Source organism: Pteropus vampyrus, unplaced genomic scaffold (genome assembly GCF_000151845.1).
Source record: "Pteropus vampyrus isolate Shadow unplaced genomic scaffold, Pvam_2.0 Scaffold328, whole genome shotgun sequence".
Lineage (NCBI taxonomy): Eukaryota > Metazoa > Chordata > Mammalia > Chiroptera > Pteropodidae > Pteropus > Pteropus vampyrus.
Window position 1 is genome coordinate 518251 of NW_011889109.1, and position 22078 is coordinate 540328.

A 22078-nucleotide genomic window follows, 5' to 3' on the forward strand; every position below is an offset into this window, starting at 1 on the left:
TAATCCAGATTAAATGTACAAATCTTCACATACACACAAATTACCAAAATTGACTTCCGAAATAGAAAATCTCAATGAACCTATAACCAGTAAAGAATTGAGTCAGTAGTTCAAGACAGTCCGCCACCCCAAATTCACCAGTAAATTCAAACATTTAAAGAAAAATTAACACCAATTCTATTCACTCTTCCAAAAAATAGAAGAGGAAGGAATACTTCCTAACACATTATATGAGGTCTGCATAATTCTGGTGCTAAGGCCAAACAAAAATACCACTAGAAATGAAAACTACAGATGATTGTGTCTCATGGATATAGATATAAAACTCCTCAATAAAATGTTAGTAAACCAAATCCAGCAGTACATTGAAAGGATCATACAGCATGACAAAGTGAGATTTATCCCAAGAATACAAGTATTGTTCAACATAAGAAAAAAAATCAATGTAATATACTACATTAATAGAACAAAGCAGGGGGAACCCCACATGATCATCTTAATTGCAGAAAAAAGTATTTGAAAAAAATGCAACACCATTTCAGGATAAAAATGCTCAGCAAACTAGGAATAGAAAAGAATTTTTTAACATAATAAAGGAAATTAATGAAAAACCCATGGCTAACATCATTCCCAATGGTAAAAGTCTGAAATCTTTCTAACATCAGGAGCAACAAGAATGTCTGCTTTCACCACTTGTATTCAACATTGTACTGGAAGTCCTAGCCAGAAAAAAATTAGTCAAGAAAAATTAATAAAGGGCATCCAAATTGGAAAAATGGAGTTGAACTATCTCTATTTGCAGATGTCATGCTTCTATTTATATAAAATCTCAAAGTATTCCCTCAAAAATAATACTACAGCTAATAAAAATAAGTTGTGTTTCTATACACCAGCAATTAATCCCAAAAGGAAATTAAGAAAACAATTCTATTTGTAATAGCATTCAAAAAAATAAAACATTTAGGAATAAATTTAACTGAGGAAGCAAAAGACATGTAGACTGAAAACTATAAAACATTGCTGAATAAAATTTTAAAGACATAATTAAATGGAAAGACATCCCCATTTTCATGGATTAGAAGACATTTTTTGTTAGTCTATTACAGCTGCCATAACAAAATACCACAGACTGGATAGCTTAAACAACAGAAATTTATTTCTCACAGTTCTGGAGGCTGGATATCCAACATCAAGGTTTGATTTCTTCTGAAATTCCTCTCCTTGGCTTACAGATGGCAATTTTCTTACATGGCCTTCTCTCTGTGTGTGCAAATTTCTGGTGTTTCTTCTTCTTATAAGAACATCATACCTATTGAATTAGAGCTTCACCCTTATGACCTCGTTTAAACTTAATTTACTACTTAAATCTCAAAATACAGTCACATTGTGGGTTAGGGATTCAACATATGAATTTTGGGGACAGAGTTCAGATTCAACGTAATCCCTATCAATATTCTAATAGTCTTTTTTTCAGATTGGAAAAGTAATTCCTCAAATTCATACGGAATTTCAAGGGGGCCCCTGTAGATTAAAGCTGAGCAAACCCCAAACAAGATAAATCCAATGAAATGTATGCCAAGAAATATTATAATCAAACTTCAGAAAACTTAAAGACAAAAAATTCTTGAAAGAAATAATAGCACTGTTATAGAGGAACAAGGTAGAGAGAGAAAGCAAGTTTTGTGTTCTTATAAGGGCATTATCCCATTAATGAGAGTTTCACCCTCATGAACTAATTACCTTCCAAAAGCCCTAGTTCCTAATACTATCACATTGTGGGTTAAGCATACGAATTTGGGGGGTTGGGAGTACAAACAATCCACAAAAAAAGCCACAGATATTATCCCCTGGAGCAATGGTTCTCAAAGTGTTATCCTGGACCGGCTTCATTGGCACTACTTGGGAACTTGTTAGAAATGCAAATTCCTGGGCTCCACCTCAAACCTATTTACTGAATCAGATATTGATGGTGGGTCCCAGCAATGGATTTTAACTAGCATTTTTCTGATTTTCTGATAATCTGATCCATTACTGCCAATAATACTCAACCTTGTGAAGATACAACTAAAAGATGGTCATCTGTAACCAGGGTAAAGGCTTTCACAGAAATTTATCATGCTGGCATCCTGATCTTGAATTTCCAGCCTTCAGAACTGTGAGAAATGAATGCTTGTTGTTTAAGCCTAAATAAATAAAGAATAGCTAGAGAAAGTTCTTTAACAAGAGAAATGATAAAGGAAACATGGACTATCAGGAATGAGGAAAAAATAACAGTAAAAATATGGGCACATTTAATAGACTATCTCCTACTGATTTCTAATATTAGATCTTTCAAGCAAAAATGATATCTTATGTAGTTCTTAAGGTATACAGGAAATATTTAAAACAATTATACAATAAAGTAGGGAAATTAAAGGACCTCAGTTGAGATAAAAGGTTTTAAACTGGTTAAATGGTGACAGAAGTAGACCATGGTAAGTTACGTATGTATAATGTAATACCTAGAGCGAACACTAAACATCTGTACAAAGAAATATACTTAAGAACTCTATAAAGTAAAATTCTTTAAAAAAAAAAATGCTTAAGTAACCCATAGTAAAAAATGAAGTGAAACAGGAAGAAAAAAAAGTAGAAAACAAATAAAACAACCAATAAGATGGCAAATGTTCATAGCAGTTTTATTTGTAATAACCAAAAGTTGGAAACAACACAAATGTCATTCAATGGCTGAATGATTAAAGAAATCGTGGTATATCTTTACTTGGAAAACAACCCCCACCCCAAAGGAATAAATTATTGTACCTGAAAAACTGGGATTGATCTCAAGGGAATTATGTTGAGTGAAAAAAAGCCAATCTCAAAAGGTTCTATAGCATATGATTCCATTTATAAAACACTCTTTGTATGACAAAATTATAGAGAATAGGTTAATGGTTGCCAGGGTTTAGGAGTGGGGAGCAGGCAGTGAAAGAATGGAGACAACTACAAAGGGATAGAATAAGGGATCTCTGTGACACTGCAAGTTCTTCAGCTTGATGTGGTGGTAGTTACACAAATTTACACGAGATAAAATTGTATAGCCACACATACACAAGTGCATGTAAAACCAGTGAAATATAGTAAGTTCTGTGGATTGTATCAGTGTCAAATTCGATACTGTACTATAGTAATGCAAGATATTACCATTAGGGAAAACTGGTTGTAAGGTACACAAACTAAATAGTACTATATGGTGTTACTTCTACAGCTTTCTATAAATCTATTTCTAAATAAAAACATCTTTTGGAAGTCCCAGTAGAAAAAAATAGACAAAACATATAAATGGACTATTCATAGACAAGGAAATCTGAGTACCAAAAATACTTGAAAGGCCTCATTGTAGAACAGCTGTGGTACAGGAAGTGACCTTTCACATCCACTGAGTCCTTACATGACACATTTAAATTGCCAGCACCTGCATCCCCACTTAAAGATCCAGAATCCAAAGAAACCTTTGTTGAGGTACATTAAAATCGCTTCTACTCTTATGTTGGTAACTATCCTTGGCTTGACATGTTAGAATCACTTTTTATAGTATGCACAAATGATCTCTTCCTCTCAATCCGAAACCAACTCAAATGTAGATTTTTTTCACCCAAATGTAGAATCAGTTATCCCAACAACTGAATTATTTTTGTTTCTTTACTACTTTCAACTAGAAAAATACTTGTTTGTAATAAAAATTTAAATTAAAAAAAAATGGCCTCAAACAAATGTTAGATACTGATTTTTATTACCCTAACATTATGAGGACATGGTAAGCAAAGCATTTTAATTCAGGTTTGGTTTGTGTAATAGCAAAGAAAATTTTCTGTAAGTGTTAGTATCTAATAAAAAATAAGAATCCATTTAAAAATGGTTTCTATAGGTCTAGGTTTCTTGAACCCATTTGATTCTTTATTAGAGAAATGGGTAATAAAGAAAGGCAAAAAAGAATATCCCCCAAAAAGCAACATAATTTTTACAACCAGATGGTACCTGTCATATTTGTTTCATTCTTTAAGAAATATTACAGATAAATATAACTACTCCCTCCAAACCTTTTTCACTTCCTGAAAGTGGGACCCATGGTCATATATGGATCCATGGTAAACGCAGTACTGTTCTTTGCATTATTTTATAATATTTACACAAATATATTTTATTGTACTTTTTACTTATTATATACTGTGCTCTATCCCTGTATCTCTATGTCAAATTTGTATTTGCTAAATACTGTACTCTATCACAGAAATAATCACATCATATGGATTTACCCTTCTACTAAGAGAAATTTATATCTAATTTAGAGTAATACAAACCATGATGCAGTGAACATCCTAGACATAGTAGACAGACATATCTTTGTGGACATGTGTGGGTGCCTCTGAAACCAATAAACCAAAATAGAATTGATTATTCCATATTTGTTTTTAAAGAAATCCTGTTACTCTAAAATATTTCATTATAGTTTAAGAATTTGCTTTTTATATTCTGTTCTTCAATCTACTTGGATTTTAATTTATATATGTATATATGTATATAATTTTTCATTAATATGTCTTCCATTTATTGAATAGGCTATCTTTTCTTCAATTATTTCCATAGCACTATCATATACAAAATTCCCACTTCTCTTTCCTACAATCCTCGATTTGTTTCCACTGATTTGTTTACTCATGAAGAACACTGTTTAAATTACACCAGCTTTAAGTATGTGATATCTAGTGACTGTCTTTGTTTTACTTTTCACATTTTCTTCAGCCATGTGTAGTCATTTACATTAAAATATAAAATTTTGAATCAGTTTGAAATTCTTAAAGTATAACTAACTGGTGAATGCTGAGTTGAAGTACTTTATAAACTTAGAGATTTGAGAAACAATTTATATATTTTATAATGTTAAGTCTTTTCAGAGTGTTATTTTTCTAAATTTTAAGGTGTTTTTTTGTGTCCTTTGAAATGTTTTATAACTATATATAATGCCTTGTTTATTCTGAGATACTTCATATCAACACACTTTCTAATTATTTCTCATAAAAAAGGCAATTTTTATAGTTTCTCTTTTTTCCCAATCTTCCTTTTCTTGCTAATCCATTGGCTAGGAGCTCAAATATCATGTTGATAAGCAGATATCTTATTTATAGTTTTAGGGAGAATATTATCAATAGATGTCTAAAGGTTTTTGATGATAAGCTTTTTCATTATACAATTTGTAACCTTGGTAAGAATTGTTTCGTAAATGTGTGACTTCTTCAATAGGCTTTCTCGCATTAAGATTTCCACTCTAGAACCAATTATGTAATGTGCAAGGAGGTGTTAATACCTACTGAAGTCTTTTCCATATTCAAATATTCATAGTGTTTCTATTTCTAATGAGTATGAATTCTCTGATGTCTAACAAGGTGTGACTTTTGGCTGAAAGCTTTACCACACTCATTACAATGATAAGGCTTTTCACCTGTATGTTTTCTCATATGAAGCGTAAGTGATGAGATCTGAGAGAAGGCTTTTCCACATTTACTACAGTCAAAGGGTTTCTCACCTGTATGACCTCGTATATGTATAGTAAGGGATGAACTTTGGGAGAAGGCTTTTCCGCATTTATTACATTCATAGGGTTTTTCACCTGTATGACCTCTCATGTGTACAATAAGGGAGGTTCTTTGAGAGAAAGCTTTTCCACATTCATTACACACATAGGGCTTCTCACCTGTATGACTTCTCATATGCAAATTAAGCAATGAGCACTGAGAGAAGGCTTTCCCACATTTATCACATTCGTAAGGCTTTTCCCCTGTGTGACTTCTCAGATGAAGCGTAAGGGATGCAATCTGAGAGAAGGCTTTACCACATTTATTACAATCGTAAGGTTTCTCTCCAGTGTGAACTTTCTGATGTGTAATAAAATTTTGCTTTTGGCTGAAGGCTTTACCACATTCATTACATTCATAGGGTTTCTCTCCAGAATGAATTTTTTCATGAGCAATGAGATTTGATTTCTGGCTAAAGGCTTTGCCACATTCCTTACATATATAGGGTTTTTCTCCAGTGTGAATTCTCTGGTGTCTAATGAGATTTGACATCTGAATGAATGCTTTTCCACATTCATTACATTCATAAGGTTTCTCTCTAGTATGAATCTTTTGGTGTGTAATGAAGTTTTTCTTGTGGCTGAAGGCTTTTCTACATTCCTTACATTCATAGGGTTTCTCACCAGTATGACTTCTCATATGTACAGTAAGGGCTGAGCTTTGAGAAAAGGATTTTCCACATTCTTTACATTCATAGGGTTTCTCACCTGTATGAATTCTCACATGTATAATAAGCATGGAAAACTGAGAGAAGGCTTTTCCACATTTATCACATTTATAAGGTTTTTCTCCTGTATGACTTCTCATATGAAGGGCAAGGGATGCAATTCGAGGGAACGCTTTACCACATTCATTACATGCATAAGGTTTTTCTCCAGTATGAACTTTCTGATGTGCAATGAGGCTTTGCTTCTGGCTGAATGCTTTTCCACACACATTACATTCATAAGGTTTCTCTCCAGTATGAATTTTTTCATGATCAATGAGATTTGATTTTTGGCTGAAGGATTTCCCACACTCTTTACATGCATAGGGTTTCTCTCCAGTATGAATTCTTTGATGTCTAATGAGATTTGACATTTTAATGAAAGATTTCCCACATTCGTTACACTCATAAGACCGCTCCCTACTGTGAATTTTATGATGTTTAAGAAGTTTTTCCTTGTGGTTGAAGGCTTTTCTACATTTTTTACATTCATAAGGTTTTTCTCCAGTATGAATTCTCAGGTGTCTGATAAGATCCAAGGTTTGACTGAATCCTTTTCCACAATGATTACACTTAAAGGGGGTTATTACAAAATGAGATGAGCTATTGCCAAATGACTTTATAGGTTCACTATATTCACAGTATCCCTTTCTTATAAGGATTCTTTCATTATTATGACAGTCAAAATTATTATGTTCTAAACACTTTCCAAATAAGTTATAATCATAGAGATTGTGACTGGAAGGAAAAAAGTCTGAGTTTGGAGAAAATGCATTTGCAAATTTCTTATGCCATTCATTGACTTTTCCTTCAGTCAGTGTTTTTGTGACTTTATCTTCAAGTTGTGTCAAAAGTCTGTGCTGGATATTATGATGCTCATCAAGTCCCCATATTTCTCCTAGAATAGATTGCAAATAAGTATTACTTTTAATTTTTTCCATTATTATAACATCAAGATTTCGAAAAACTTGCTATTATAGGACTGGCTTAAGGCCTAGTTTACCACTATTAAGCAAATTCCAGGTACATAAAACTTTTATTCCTAAACTTTAGAAAATTTCAGGAAAGCAAGTAAGAGTAGAGGCAGACATTTATAAGTATAGCTTTGATTGCTTTTAAGTGAGATTTGAAAGAAAACAGAAAAATTGTTGGATACATAAAAGAGAATGTAGAATTTACAAATAAAGTAAGAAGGAATAATGATAAAGAAAAAAACAGACAAGTAGTTAAAAATACATAATAAAACTATTTTGCAAGACACTATTGAAATACACTTTCACAAAATGACATGATAACTTTCTGGAAAATATAAATGACCAAATTGACTCTGTAAGATATAGAAAACCTACATAGGCCAATTTCCACAAAATAAATAGAAAAATTAAAAAACAAAACAAATAGGAAAGGCCCAGAGAGATTAACCTGAAATTTTAACAAACATTTAATGGACAGCTCTCATGCTATGTAAAATGTTACCAAAGACGAAAAGAGAAGAATTCTTAATTTCATGTGATGAAACAAATAATAGTAATACCAAACCTGACAAAGATGACAACCAAAAAAGCAAACTATATGCAAATTTCACTTATGAATATCAATGTAAAAATTTTACATAAAATGTCAAAATGACTCAGAAGAAAAAAAAGTGATCCAGAAGCACATTAAATATAAGCTATATCATACCTGAGATTCCCCCCCCGCCCCCGCAGGAATATAACTATGTTGCAATATAAAAAAAATCCATTACTATAAGTAAATATATCAATAGGTCAAAAGTGAGAATTCAAGTAACAATTTACAAAGATATTTAATGATAAAATTCAGTATCTATTTTCCATTAAAAAACTCTTTATAAAATGGGACTAGACAGACACTTATTTGACTTAAGTACAGTACAACTTATACACCAGCACCATACTTAATGGGAAAAATCTCAAAGCAATCACGTTAAAGTGAGGAAGATGAATATTATACCACTATTATTACAGTATTGGATAGTACATTAAATATGGAAAAATCAGAGGTATAAGAAGTTGAAAAGGAAAGGTAAAATTAATGTTACTTGTTAACAGTAAAATGATTTACCTGCAATATCGAGTCAATTGTAAAATTATTATAAGTAAGAAACTAATTAAATTCACTACATACAGTAAGTATTCAGTTTCAATAACTCTCACCTATACAAACAACTATTTACAAAAACATAAAAGAAGACTACAGGTACAAATGCTACAAAAATATGAAAAATCTGGGGAAAAATTTAATAAGAAATATCCCAAAATTATAAGAAAACTTTAAAATACACACACAGATTTGAACAATTAGAAAGTGTTATGAGTTGAACTGTGTGCCCCCACCACCCCCCTAAAAAAGACATGCTGAAGTCCTAATCCCCAGTACCTTGGAAATGTGAAGTTATTTGGAAATTGGGTCATTGCAGATGTAATTAGTTAAAATGAGATCATAGGGGATACCCTACTCCAATATGACTGGTGTTCTTATAAAAAGAATGTCACACAAAGAGATAGACAGGGAGAACACCATGTGAGGACAAAACACTGGAGCTATGATGCTATAAGTCAAGGAATGTCTGGGGTTACCAGAAGCTGAAAGAGGCAGGGAAGGGTCCTTCTCCTACAGGTTTCAGAGGGAGCATTGCCCTGCTGACACTTTGGTTTAGTATTTTTAGCCTCCAGAATTGTGAGAATAAATTTCCGTTATTCTAAGCACCTAATTTGTGGTACTTTGTAATGGCAACCCTAGGAAACTAAGACAAAGGAATATTCTATTCTTGGAAAAGAACATTCAACTGCAAAGATGACAATTACTCTCAAGCTAACCTATTAACCTAAAGTGGTTTCAATAAGAATGTTTGAAATTACAAGTAATAGCTCAAAGGAGAATGATGCTAGGGGTTGTCACCATAGAGGGAAAATGAGTAAGAGAAGAATAATTACTTTTCGATATATAACCTTGCACCTAAAAAACTGTACTATAAGCATGTATTATGTATTTTAATAAATAAATAAAATTGTTATAACAAAGCAGTAATTAATAAACAAGAACAAACAACTAGAAGATAAACATGAAAGAGTTGGAACATAAAACTGAAAGAGCCTATCTACCATAATTGGATAGGGAGTAAGTATAGTGAGCAGGAAGAGAAACAAAGAGTGAGAAATTGAGCTTAAATATGGTATAATAAATACATGAATTTATCTATGATCACATCTAAAATTACACTAATATGAGATAAAGAAAAAAGGTATAAACTGACAAAGACAAAGACCATTCCTCTACCCCAGAGAAGATGAAAGATTACTCTAAAAACAAAATGGAAGCTGAAAGGCTCTAGAGTCAGGGACACCAAGCAGAGGAATATGGAGAAAAGGAACTGGCTAAGCATAGAGAGAATAAGTGAAATTCTACATACCGAAGGGTGAGACATACAGTCCCCTGTTGCTGCTTAGCTCCTAGATAGGAAAATGGAGATGATACTCCCTCTCTGCCACACTGAGAATTATGTAAGGGAAAAATTCTCATGAAGTGGTAAAGCAGGTAAAGTTAGAGACCTGGTTGCAGACTATAAATGTAAAAAAGGCAGTGGAATATTAAGCTTTTGAGTCACTTCGATTAGGAGAAAAAGAAAAGCTCAGTTAAGCAAAAGATGTTGAGGAAGAAGGTAGGATTCGGTACTATACAAACAGAAGTGAAAAAGAACTCCAAAGGCAAGATGAAAATATCTAATGTTACAGAAAAGACTCCATGTTTTAAATGATAGAATGAAAAAGTATCTGATCTATTTTCCTCTTTACAAGAGTGAAGTTATTGATTCCTTTGCGGTGGCTGTAGCACAAATGATATTAAATGGGTTAGTGTTGACAAATACAGTGAAGGCTAGAACAGAGGAAGAAAGACTCTAAAAAAAAAAAGCTGTTCATGCTGATCATGGGCAGAACAAGCAGCTGACAGTGTTGAAATGTATAACACATCTTGAATGGCAGAATTAATTATCCTTTGAATATAACATTGAAATTTGGGAGTGTAGACTGGTTACAGGAGACTTGATATTCCAAGATATGTCAGAGAAGCCAGGACTGAACAAGGAAACATTCTGAAGTGCTATCTTTTCAGGAACAAGTCTACTGGGGTGAGAGTGTAAGATTCAATTATGAGAAGACTTGCAGCTGCAGTTCCCTTTTGGATGAGAAGAAAAAGCCTAACCATACTTCTACACATATAACCATATAAAATAAAGGGCTTCAATTATGAAGCACAGGTGCATTCATATACATCGAGTTGACAAATTTTTTCTTAAAGGGTCAGATAGTAAATAATTTAGGCTTTGTAGATCATATAGGTTTTTTTTAAATTAAATAATTTTTTCTAATTTATGGTGACATTAGTTAACGAAATCCAACAAGTTTCAGCCATACACTTTAACAGTAAGGCATATATATATTTACATTGTGTGTTCATAGATCATATAGTTTTTGACACAACTATTCGACTTTGCTGTTGTAATGTTAAAGCAGTCAGACAAGATGTAAATGGGTGTGGCTGTGTTCCAATGAAAGTTTATTTATAAAAACAAGTGGCTGCCCTACAAGTCACAGTTTGCTAATCTCTACTTTAGATCATACAGCACTCATTTTCCTTCCTCGACATCACCTTTCTTTAAAGCAGGTCAAGAAAGAACTATCCTCACTCAAAAATGACAAGGTGCTGGAATCAGATCTATAAAAAGTATTACAAGAGAAAAAAAAGAATAGAAATATGATATAAAGAAAGCAGACAAAAATATAAGTGAAAACCATTATGACACATACTAAATGAAAATCCTGACTAAATATATTGTCATGAATGAAAAAACTTAATGAAAATAGCACCTATGAATCAGGAGTTCACAATATAAATACATGAGGAAGAAACAATAAGAAAACATAAGAGGATTAAAAAAAAATTTACTGGCAGACTGAGGAAAGAAATGAAAATAATAAAGCCACCTGGAACAAAGAACACCATGCAATTGGGGGGAAAAAAGACAGAGAGAGACTAGTTAGGACTTTTAGTATTGAAATTATGGTGGTGTAACCACACATTGCAAAACAACAAGATAATGAAAAAATGATGAATAACTGGGCTTATAGGAAGTAGCATAAATCATCTCAGAATACCTCAATACTGTCCATCAACCACATCTGAGCAACACATACATTCAAAAGTGAACAAAACAAAAATAAATAACTAGTATCCAAAACCAGGACTGAGAGAGAAAATTAGAAAGCAAGCTAGAGAATGGATCTGACTTGTGTATCTATGCAAACAGAAGTCCTGTTTAACTGAAGCATAAGCCTTGGACCAGCAATAAGGAAGAGAAACTCAACTGAGGTTCCTACAAAAAGTAAGGACCCTCAGAGAATATTTAGCTGGTCCTCTCTTGGTAATGGCTGCTGGCATCCACCAAACATACATGCAAATCATCTTTAGAAGAAAGCAACCCAATTTAGGACAATAACATCAGAAATTAAGATTTTAAAATTTGAATTCACCATCGGCAATCATCAAGCATGTGAAGAAGCAAGTACAATAAGTGAGTCACTGAAAACGAGATATTTAAACCTAAGGACTTAAAATATTAGAACTGTTAGATACAAAATACAGAAGAGTGATGTATTTTTAAAGAAGCAAAGGATAGAAACAAAGCTGAACAAAACACAGAAATAATTAGAAAGGACAAGAAAGATGTGAAAAAACATGGCAAAAAAAAGGAATGTCTAAAAATATAAAATACTACTATTGAGAACAAAATTTTTAAATGAATGAATTAAAAAGACAAATAAAAACAGTTGAAGAGAGAATTCGTAAACGAGAAGATATATCTGAAGTAATTACTGAGAAGGCAATACAGAGAGGTAGGAAAGTAGAAAATAGCAAAGGAAATGAAAAACAATATATATGTAGGAAAAATAAAAAGGTCTAGAATCTACTTAATAGGAGTCCCAGAAGTAGAATACAGAGAATGAAGGAGAGCCAATATTTGATAAGACTGGCTGAGAAATTTGCAGAATAGAAAACAAATAAGAAAAGAACACTATGGGTAATTTTATAATAACAGATTTGAAAATACAGATGAAATAAATTGTTAAATATAACAGATGACCCTGGAACATCAATATATAGTAAACTTTTACAGATACAGAGAAAACAAATATTTATGAAAGTTATGTTATTCAAATTTGTTAAAATTAACTTGAAAATCAGGATTAAATGTAATTTTCTGGAAAAATATAACTTATTATCAAAAAGTAATACCAAAAGAGAAAAAAACCTACACTGAAGTTATAAAAGGAATAGTAAAAAAAAAAAAAAAAGCTGTCAAAGAGCCTTCATTCAATAGTCCGCATGGTCCAAATAGTTCAACAGGTAAAATAATCCAAGATTTTAAGGGACTTATATGCTAATGCTATTATAAGTGTTCCAGAACATGAAGAAAAGCTTCCAAATTCTATTTATGAAACCAATGTAAGATTGACTTCAAAGCCTGAAAAAGATTATTTAAATTCATAGTAAAAGAGTGAGAATGAATCATTATGAAATAAACATAATTTACCCATTTATATAAAAGGAAAAAAATCATGGTAAATAAGAAAAGACTGTAACTACATGAACATTAAAAAACTCAAGGTGGGTAAAAGTACTTCAAAGAGGAATTGTACTTCAAATGACCAATTGTGAAAAAATACTAGAAAAACATATAGATAATGGGGTAATCACATTAATATGTTGAGTTCATAAAAATTAAGAACTCAACAGAAAAAAGGGCAAAAGACACAAATTGTTCACAAAGAAATATAGATTTTAAACATATGAAAAGGTTTGTTTGCCATCCCTTGTAATGAAGGAAATGCAAATTCAAACTACCATAAGTTATTTTGTACTTGGAAATATCTATCAAATTAGAAATACGTATATTTTATATATGTATGTGTATGCATGTATATATATGCATGTACATATATGTATGTGTGTATACACATATCACATGCATACACACAAATATGAGTATACATACATGACAAATGTAGCAGAAAATGGGAGTTAAGATAAAAATAGCATGGTATTTAAAACTTTTCTTGAAGTGAAAGGGTTGTAGCTATTTCTGTAGTATGGGCACAAAAGCTAAAAATATAGTGGGAAGTATGATTATGGGCACAAAATATGATGCTAAGGTATTCACGATGAAAGGAACAAAAGAAAGCAGAAAGTAAAGAACTATAACTGTTAACAGGTTTATTTGAACAACTATAATTCCATGAATATGTGAAAGCAAAAAAGAAAGGATCTTATGTAAAAGGGTGGGCAGACACATGAAAGATGACCAAAACACAATGATTATCAAAGTAAAGCTGGAAATGTGTTAGGAAATATTGATATGTAACACGCAGGTAAACAGGTCAACTGATCTTTTAAGTTCCTTGGAAAGAAGTTCTGAGGAAAGAAGCATCTTATTTAGAAATAACATCTTAAATTTATAAAGAAATCGCACTGATTGTCACTATCAAAGTCTACAGTCTTTAAGAAAATATCTTTGAAGATCATTTCAGAGGAATCGACTATTCACAGATTAACCATTAAAAGTTTCCAGCCCCTCCTCTCTTGCCTGGTTCCCTCCCACTAACCTGGACAGTGTCTCCTTAACACTTCTTCCTCTACCACCCAGGGTTCTTCTTCTTGTTCCAGCTTGAAAATCACATCAGGTTTGGTGAATGGATAGCCTGCCAAAGGGAAATGACATAAGGCTTAGGCATAAATACTAGAACAAAGAATCACTCAAGAATTTAGGCCGGCACAAGGAAACCAGGCTTTCTGAAGGACAAGAAAAATGTGGTTTCTGGGGATGTTGCCCTGTGAATCATAACCAAGGAGGACTTTTTGTTTTGAAAGCCACAGCATGCACATTCATGTAAGCAAAGGCCATATTCACTCTAATACTTAAAGGTTCCACACACTTCAGAAAATTGGGGAAAAAAGCGACTTTACTCCCAGAATTTGGGTTATACAGGAAACTACCCTTACCCACTGTGATTAAGTTGTTATAATTTTCTAGCATCACATTCCGGTACAGGTTCCTTTGAGCAGGATCCAACTGCTGCCATTCTTCCTGGGTGAAGTCAATAGCCACATCTTTGAATGTCACTGTTCCCTGTAACAACACACTCCTACTCAATCTGAAGTCATCCACCTTAGATGCTGTGGGCAAAACATATTGAACTGTGTTCTCACGGTATGCACAGGTAAAAGGTTTTAAAAAAAAAACTTACCTAGTTTTGTAATCGTCTAAAAGAAAAAAACATTACCAACATCTTGTCGGTTTATGTTCATTTACTAAATTAGCAAGCGCATATCTTTAATAACCACCAAAGGTTAAAGAGATTTTAGGCACCAATTTATACTGAGTGTGGAAAATGGGGGGAATATACAACTTTACTCAAGTTACTCATTTGGGAACTCACTAGATGCCTGTGATTCAATGAGGCAGGAAAAAAATGAAACCAAGATTTGGATGGAAGCAAAGCAGGGAGAGAAGGATATAGAAAATTTGTAGTATGGTAGAACATTCAACTAGAGATATACATTGATTTAGCAGATGGACATATTCATTGCACAAGAAGTCTACAATGAAATGAGGATTTTATTATTGTTCCTAAGCCTATACTAGGTGTCAGCAGCCATGAAAATGGGATATGGCTGCTCAGAGTTCACATGTATTTAAAAAAGAGGGCTATAGACAGAATCATATAAATATCAACGGAAGAAAAAAGATTTATTAAGTTTTCTAGTGCTTTGAACTACAGTTACAAGCAGAACTATGAGAAAACATCAATAATGCTTTAGAATGTGTTTCGCAAATGAGATGTTGGTGACAAATTGCTTCAAAGCAGTATGATTTGTTTGCCATTAATTTTTTACAGTTTTAATATAATGTGCCTTGGAGAAGGCCTTTTTGGATTGAGATAATTAAATTTTTTGTTTGCTTCTTGAATTCGAGGATCTAGTTCTTTCCATTAGTTCTTTCCATTAGTTCAGTTCTCATTATTTGCTTGAACAGGCTCTCTGTTTCCTTCTCCCCATCTTCTTCTTCTGGTATCCTTTATTGTTCTTATATTGCTCTTTCTGATGGAATCAGATAGTTCTTATAGAATTCTTTCATTTTATATATTTGTTCATTTATTTATTCATTTATTTATTTTTATTTTTTAGGCGAGGCAACTCTTGGTTGACCTCTCAGATTGCAAGGATCTTGTCAGTTTACAATCCCTTATTCTTTTATTTTTTACGCCTATAGCACCTGGTCTTCCTAGGTGGTCTCCCATCCAAGTACCAACCAGGACCGATCCTGCTTAGCTTCCGAGATCAGATGGGATCGGGCTTGTTCAGTGCAGCATGGCCACAGACTCATTTTTTTTTTAACTCTCAAGTCTCTCTCTTCTTCCAGCCTAATCATTTCCAGATTTCCATCTTTGATATCACTAATTCTTTCCTTCATCTGGTCCACTTTGTTTCCTAAGCTCGCTATTTCATTCTTCATGTCTTTGAGTTCTTCAGCTCCGGAATTTCTATTTGGTTATTTTTTAATTTTCAATCTCTTTGGTAAAGTATTCTTTTCATTCACTGATTTTATTTCTTAGTTCATTAAACTGCCAATTTGAGTTTTCTTGTACCTTATTGAGTTTTTTCAGAACAGTAATCTTGAATTCTTTGTCATTTAAATCACATATTTCTATATCTTTACGTTTACTTTCTGGAGGTTTTTCATTTTCTTTCTGAGCTGGCTTGTTACCTGGGTTGTTCATGGTATTTGATGGATTATTTCTCCACATAGGCATTTACGGGAATGAACTCTGCTTTTCAAAAAAATATTTTTAAGAGTAATCCCTCTTCAGTAGGTTGATAAGAAGAGGTTTTTCTTTTGTTTTCCAGTAGGTAGTACACAAGTCTCCTGCACTGCCCAGGCCTCCCAGATCTCTGCTGTGTGGCAAACAAACAAACAAAAAAAGACCTTTATTCCCGTGGGAAAATGTGTGGGCAGCGGGGTTTTGGGTCCAAGCCCCTGAAGAGCTCCTGAACTCATGGTGCTGACCCAGAGCCAGATGCAGTGTTGTGGTGCCTGAAGTATCTCAGATGCCTCTGCCAGGTAGGGGTGGGGTGGGCTGGGAGAAGCTGCTGGTGTGGTTGTGGCTGTTTTCCTCCCAGTAATGGTGACTGCCAGGCTTCAGCTGCCTCACCTCTGTATCTCCACCCATCACTAGGACCAGCTACAGTGTGTGTCTGCCACTGAGAAGCTGTCTCCTCAGTTCCTGGGGCTGCAGACTCCCTGCTCTGTATCTTGACACTCGGTGCTGCAGATTCCCTGGGGGCCCACTGCTAGCTCTGGGAGGCTGAGGGGAGGAGAGCTCAGGGAAGGTCAGGGGAGGCAGCCTGGCTCCACGACCCCATTCTCCTTCTGTTTGCACATAGCTGTAGCATCTCTGCCCTTATCACTGGTTCCACTGTAGTATATGCTGATCACTCAGACAGAAATGCTCAGGGCTACAAAAAGTGCACACACCAACCTTATTCCTCCCCTCTCCCCAAGTTTCACAGCAAGTTCTAGGCTGTGTCCACGGCACCTGTCTCTGTCCTCCCTGTTTGCCCCAATTTGCCCACCTTCGGATGCTTTGATGTGCAGATCTCTCAGAAGTGTTTTTGTGTTAGGCTGGAAATCTTCTGTTGGATTATAGCTGTTCAACTTGTACTCTCAAGGGGAGGGATCAAGGGGACCCCTTACGACACCATTCTTCTGACGTATAAGCAAAAACGATGTGATTTGAATATTAGAAATATAACACATTTTTCCTAGTTAAAAACTGGTGTCCAAAAGAATGTAACTATACAAAAAAAAATCTTCAACAGCACTATAACAAAGGGAGCTCTGTCCATATTTCTTGCCCTTTGAGAAATTTCTATGGGAGATAGGTGAGATAAGAAATAACCAGGATCTAATTCACGATCACTGTTTCTAAGAATTTATTTCTAGATCCTAAAAGGACTCTATGAACATAAACATCCACTAACACAAAAGGTTCAGAGTAGGCTATGGGACATGGGAAATCCTCTTTTGGAACCCTTTTCTGCTGAAGATCAAGGCCTTTGAATTAAATAGATTTAAGAAACCAAAGGCAATTATGACTGAAAGACATCCCTCATTTGCTTCCTCCTTCCCCACAACAACAATTTGGCATCCATCCATGTCCAAAAGTACCTTTGTGGGAGCTGTGGGATCCAGCACTATATGTCAAGGGACTTAGGAAGAGTATTGCCAACACATGCATTGGATGGATAATAGACATACAGACCTCAGTCCCAGATGTGGACTCAGCAGTGGCCCATGAACCAATTTTAGTCCCTCTTGGCCATGTTCCAGGAACCCCTGAAAAAACTGTCTTAGACAATCACGCATGGATGACAGAGCCTTTGTGAAAGTCCAGGTCTCCAGCAGAGAAGTTCCAGCACATCACTGGAGCGAAAAATTTATTTGGATTCATCAGAGATGGTAAGAACAAATTGACTTTACTCGCATCATCAAAGGTAGTACCTCTCCCTCAAGGTAGTACAGCTTAAGGCCATGAGAGACCCTCTTGGTCCATGATCTCATCCACAGAGAAAAGTGAGAGTGTGTGAGTGAGCACCTGGCTTCCTAACTGTACAGGATAGTGACAGAGAAGCTCATTTCTATCTTGCCCCATCCAGAGTACTGAATTCTAAGCTGCATGACAGGGGGAAGGAAAAGTCTGGGAGAATGGAACATAGGACTCTCATAGGGCATTAAGGGACATGATCCTACTAACTGCATTGTAAACTCCCCAAAAAGCCTGCCCATAAGCTTCTGGGTATGCTTTGCCTCCAGAGTCCCAACTGCCACAAGGGCACACCTAGAGCTCTGCAGGCCTCACTGCCACACACTCTCACATTGTACTTGGATCCCTGTGCATGCTCCCAATGGTGGTGGTCAGGGCAAGCTTTGGCAGATGACTAATGAGCATGTACAGAGAGTCAGGCTGAATCTGCAGGTCAGGGAAAGACCACAAACGTGAGTTTAGCACTACCTTTGGGAAAACAAAAGTGAGTCTCTCAGCGAGCACTCTGCCTGGTGTGTTGTAGGCTCAAGAGAGAGAATATGAGTTTAAGAATTCTGCCACAAGAGGGAGCAAGAAGAGGGAAGTGGGTATATCCAGAGAAGTTCTGTAAAGTCTCAGAATCTCTAGCAGGGCTGACGAAAGTTGTTTTCTGAAAGTAGTTAGTAAAAACTGGAGAAGGTGACTGTTTCAATGCAAAACTTCAAGGAACATGAAAAATCAAGGAAATGATACCACAAAATAATCACAATAATCTTCAAGAAAGATCCCCAAAACATGGATATCTGTGATTTTCCAAATAAAGAATTCAAAGTCATTGTTTTAAAGAAACTCAAAGAGCTACAAGAAAACACAGAAACACAATTCAACAATATCAGGAAAAAAATACATGAACAAAATGAGAAGTTCAACAAAGAGGGGGAAAAAAAGAACTGAACAAATTATGGAGCTGAAGAATACAATGAATGAAATGAAAAATGACCATTAACAGCAAAATGGATTAAGCAGAAGATAGAATCTTGAGTTAGAAAACAGGAACTGTGAATTATCCAGTCAGAGGAGAAAAAAGAATGAAGAGAATGAACAAGCCTATGTGAATTATAGGATATCATCATCAAATGAAACTATATTCATATTAAGAGAATCTCAGAGTAAGAAGAGAGAGAAATGGGGCAAAAAGATTATTTAAATAAACATTGCCTGATAACTTCCCCCAAATGGGGAGACTTTTTGATAACTATGTTCATGAAGCTCAGAGATTACCAAATAAATTCAATTTAAAGAAATCCTCTCCAACATACACTGCTGGTGGGACTGCAAATTGGTACAGCCACTATGAAAAACAGTATGGAGGATTCTCAAAAATCTAAGAATTGATCTACCATATGATCCAGCAATCCTTCTGCTGGGTATTTACCCCAAAGAATTGAAAATTCATTATCTGAAAAGATATTTGCACGCTGATGTTCATAGCAGTATTATTCACGGTGGCCAGGACTTGGAATCAACTGAAGTTGATTCCAATAGATGACTGGATAAAGAAGCTGTGGTACATATATATAATGGAATATTACTCAGCCATAAGAAGAGATAAAATACTGCCATTTGTCACAACTTCAAGGTGACTGACCTTGAGATAATCATGCTAAGCGAAATAAGGCAGACAGAAAAAGTTAAAAACCACATATCACTTGTATGTGGGATATAAACCTAAAAGCAACAAATGAACAGGACAAACAAACAGATTCATAGATATGTGGTTACCAGAGGGTAGGGGGGACGGGGTAGATGCAGTAAAAGGGGTCAAATATGTGGCAACATGAAAAAATTAAAAATAAATAAATAAATATTTTTAAAAAGAAATCTCCAAACACATTAAAATATAACTGTCAAAAATCAAAGACAAATAGAGAATCTTAAAAGCAGCCAGAAGAAAGAAGCTTGTAACTTATTGAGAATCCCTACTAGGCTAACAGTAGATTTTTTAGCAGAAACCTTACAGACCAGGAGAGAGTGAGATATATATTCAAAGTACTGAAATAAAAAAAAAACAACAAAAAACGGCAAACTAAAAATACACTATCCACCAGAGCTGTCCTTCAGAAATGAAAGAGAGAGACTTTCCCAACAAACAAAAGATGAGGGAGTTCATCACCTCTAGACCTACCTTGTAAGAAATGCTGACAGGAGTTCTTCAAGCTGAAATGAAAGGATGCTAACTAGTAACATGAAATGCATAAAAACATACACACACTGGTAAAAGTAACTATACAGTCAAATTCAGAAGACTCTAATACTGTAATATGGTGGTGTATTAAGCACTTACCTCTAGTTTAAAGGTTAAAGGATAAGAGTATTAAAAGTAATTATGGCTACAATAATTTAATGAATCAATATAAAAAGAGGTAATTGGTGACATCAAAGACATCAAAGAGGGGCGTAAGAGGGTAGAATTTTCATATGTAATCAAAGTTAAGTTGTTACTGGTGTAAAATAGAATGTCACATCTATAAAATATTTTAGGTAAGCTTTATGGTAACCACAGAACAAAACCGACAGCAGAAACACAAAATACAAAGAAAAGGGAATCAGAGCATTCTACTACATAAAATCATTCACACACACACAAAAAAAAGGCAGCGAGAAAGAAAGCAGCAAGGGAACTACAAAACAGAAAACAATGAAAACAATGACATGTCTAAATCCTTACTCATCAATAATTACTCTAAATGTAATTGGATTGAATTCTCCCATCAAAAGTCAAAAGTGGCTCAATGGATAATAAACAAGACCCAACTATATGTTCTCTACAAGAGAATCACTTTAACTCTAAGGATATAGATAGTCTCAAAGCAAAGGGATGGTAAAAGATATTCTATGCAAGTGGAAAATAAAAGAGCAGGGGTAACGGCATTTATATCAGACAACACAGACTTTAAGGCAAAAACTATAACATGAGACAAAGAAGGTCATTATAAAATGATAAAGTAGTCAATTCATCAAGAAGATGTAACAATCATAAATATATATGCACCCAACATTGGAGTACTTAAAAAATAAGCAAGTACAAATAGATCCGAAGGGGTAAATAGACAATGACACAATAATAGTAGGGGACTTCAATCTTTCTTTTAACCATGAACGGATCATACAAATAGATAATCAAATAAAGAAACACTGAAATATAGTTTTAAACTATACTTTAGACCATATGAACCTAAGAGATATATAAAGAATATTCCACCTAAAAGCACTAGTATACATATTCTTCCAAATATGCACAGAACATTCTCCAGGAAAGTTCACTTGATGTATCACAAAACAAATTTTAGTAAATTGAAGAAGACTGAAGTCATACCAAGTATCTTTTCTGACCACAGTGGAATGAAACTAGGAACCAAAAATAGGACAGGTAGAAAATTCACAAAGATGTGGATTAAACATTTAATTAAACGACATACTCCAACAGCTAATGGATCAAAGAAGACAACAAAAGGGTAATTAAAATATACCTTGAAAGAAACAAAAATGGAAATAAAACATACCAAACTTTTAAGATGCAGCAAAGGCAGTAGTACTAAGAGGAAAGTTGTGATAAATGCCTACACTAATTAAAAAGAAAGATCTCAAATAAACAACACTTCACACTTCAAGGAACTAGAAAAATGAACAAACTGAGTCCAAAGGTAGCAGAAGGAAGAAAATAACAAAGACCAGAGCAGAAATAAATGAAATACAGACCAGAAAAAAATATTGGAAAAGATAAATAAAAACAAAGGCTGGTGTTTGAAAGATAAACAATATTGACAAACCTTTAGCTAGAAGAGACAAATAAGTAAAATCAGAAATAAAAGAGACATTATAATTGATACCACAGAAATACAAAGGATCATAAGAAACTCCTATGAACAATTATATGCCCAAGAATTGGATAACCTAGAAGAAATGAATAATCTCCTAGAAACATACAACCAACCAATAATGAATCTTGAAAAAATAGAAAATTTGAACAGACCAATAAACAAGTAAGGAAACTGAATCACCAATCAAATATCTCCCAACAAAGAAAAGCTCAGGAAGTT

General features: G+C 34.2%; 1 protein-coding gene and 1 pseudogene across 1 annotated transcript in view; both read right to left on the reverse strand.

Annotated features, from left to right (window-relative positions):
* Nucleotides 1-2652: 2652 nt before the first annotated feature.
* Nucleotides 2653-22078, reverse strand: part of LOC105304089 (zinc finger protein 569) — a 40692-nt gene continuing 21266 nt past the window's right edge. Inside the window, 4 exon segments of the mRNA XM_011378027.2 lie at nt 2653-5476; nt 5478-7216; nt 14001-14096; nt 14398-14524. Of these exon segments, the coding sequence (XP_011376329.2) occupies nt 5366-5476; nt 5478-7216; nt 14001-14096; nt 14398-14524 (2073 nt within the window). The 3' untranslated portion in view covers nt 2653-5365.
* LOC111730699 lies at nt 15659-15777 on the reverse strand (annotated as a pseudogene).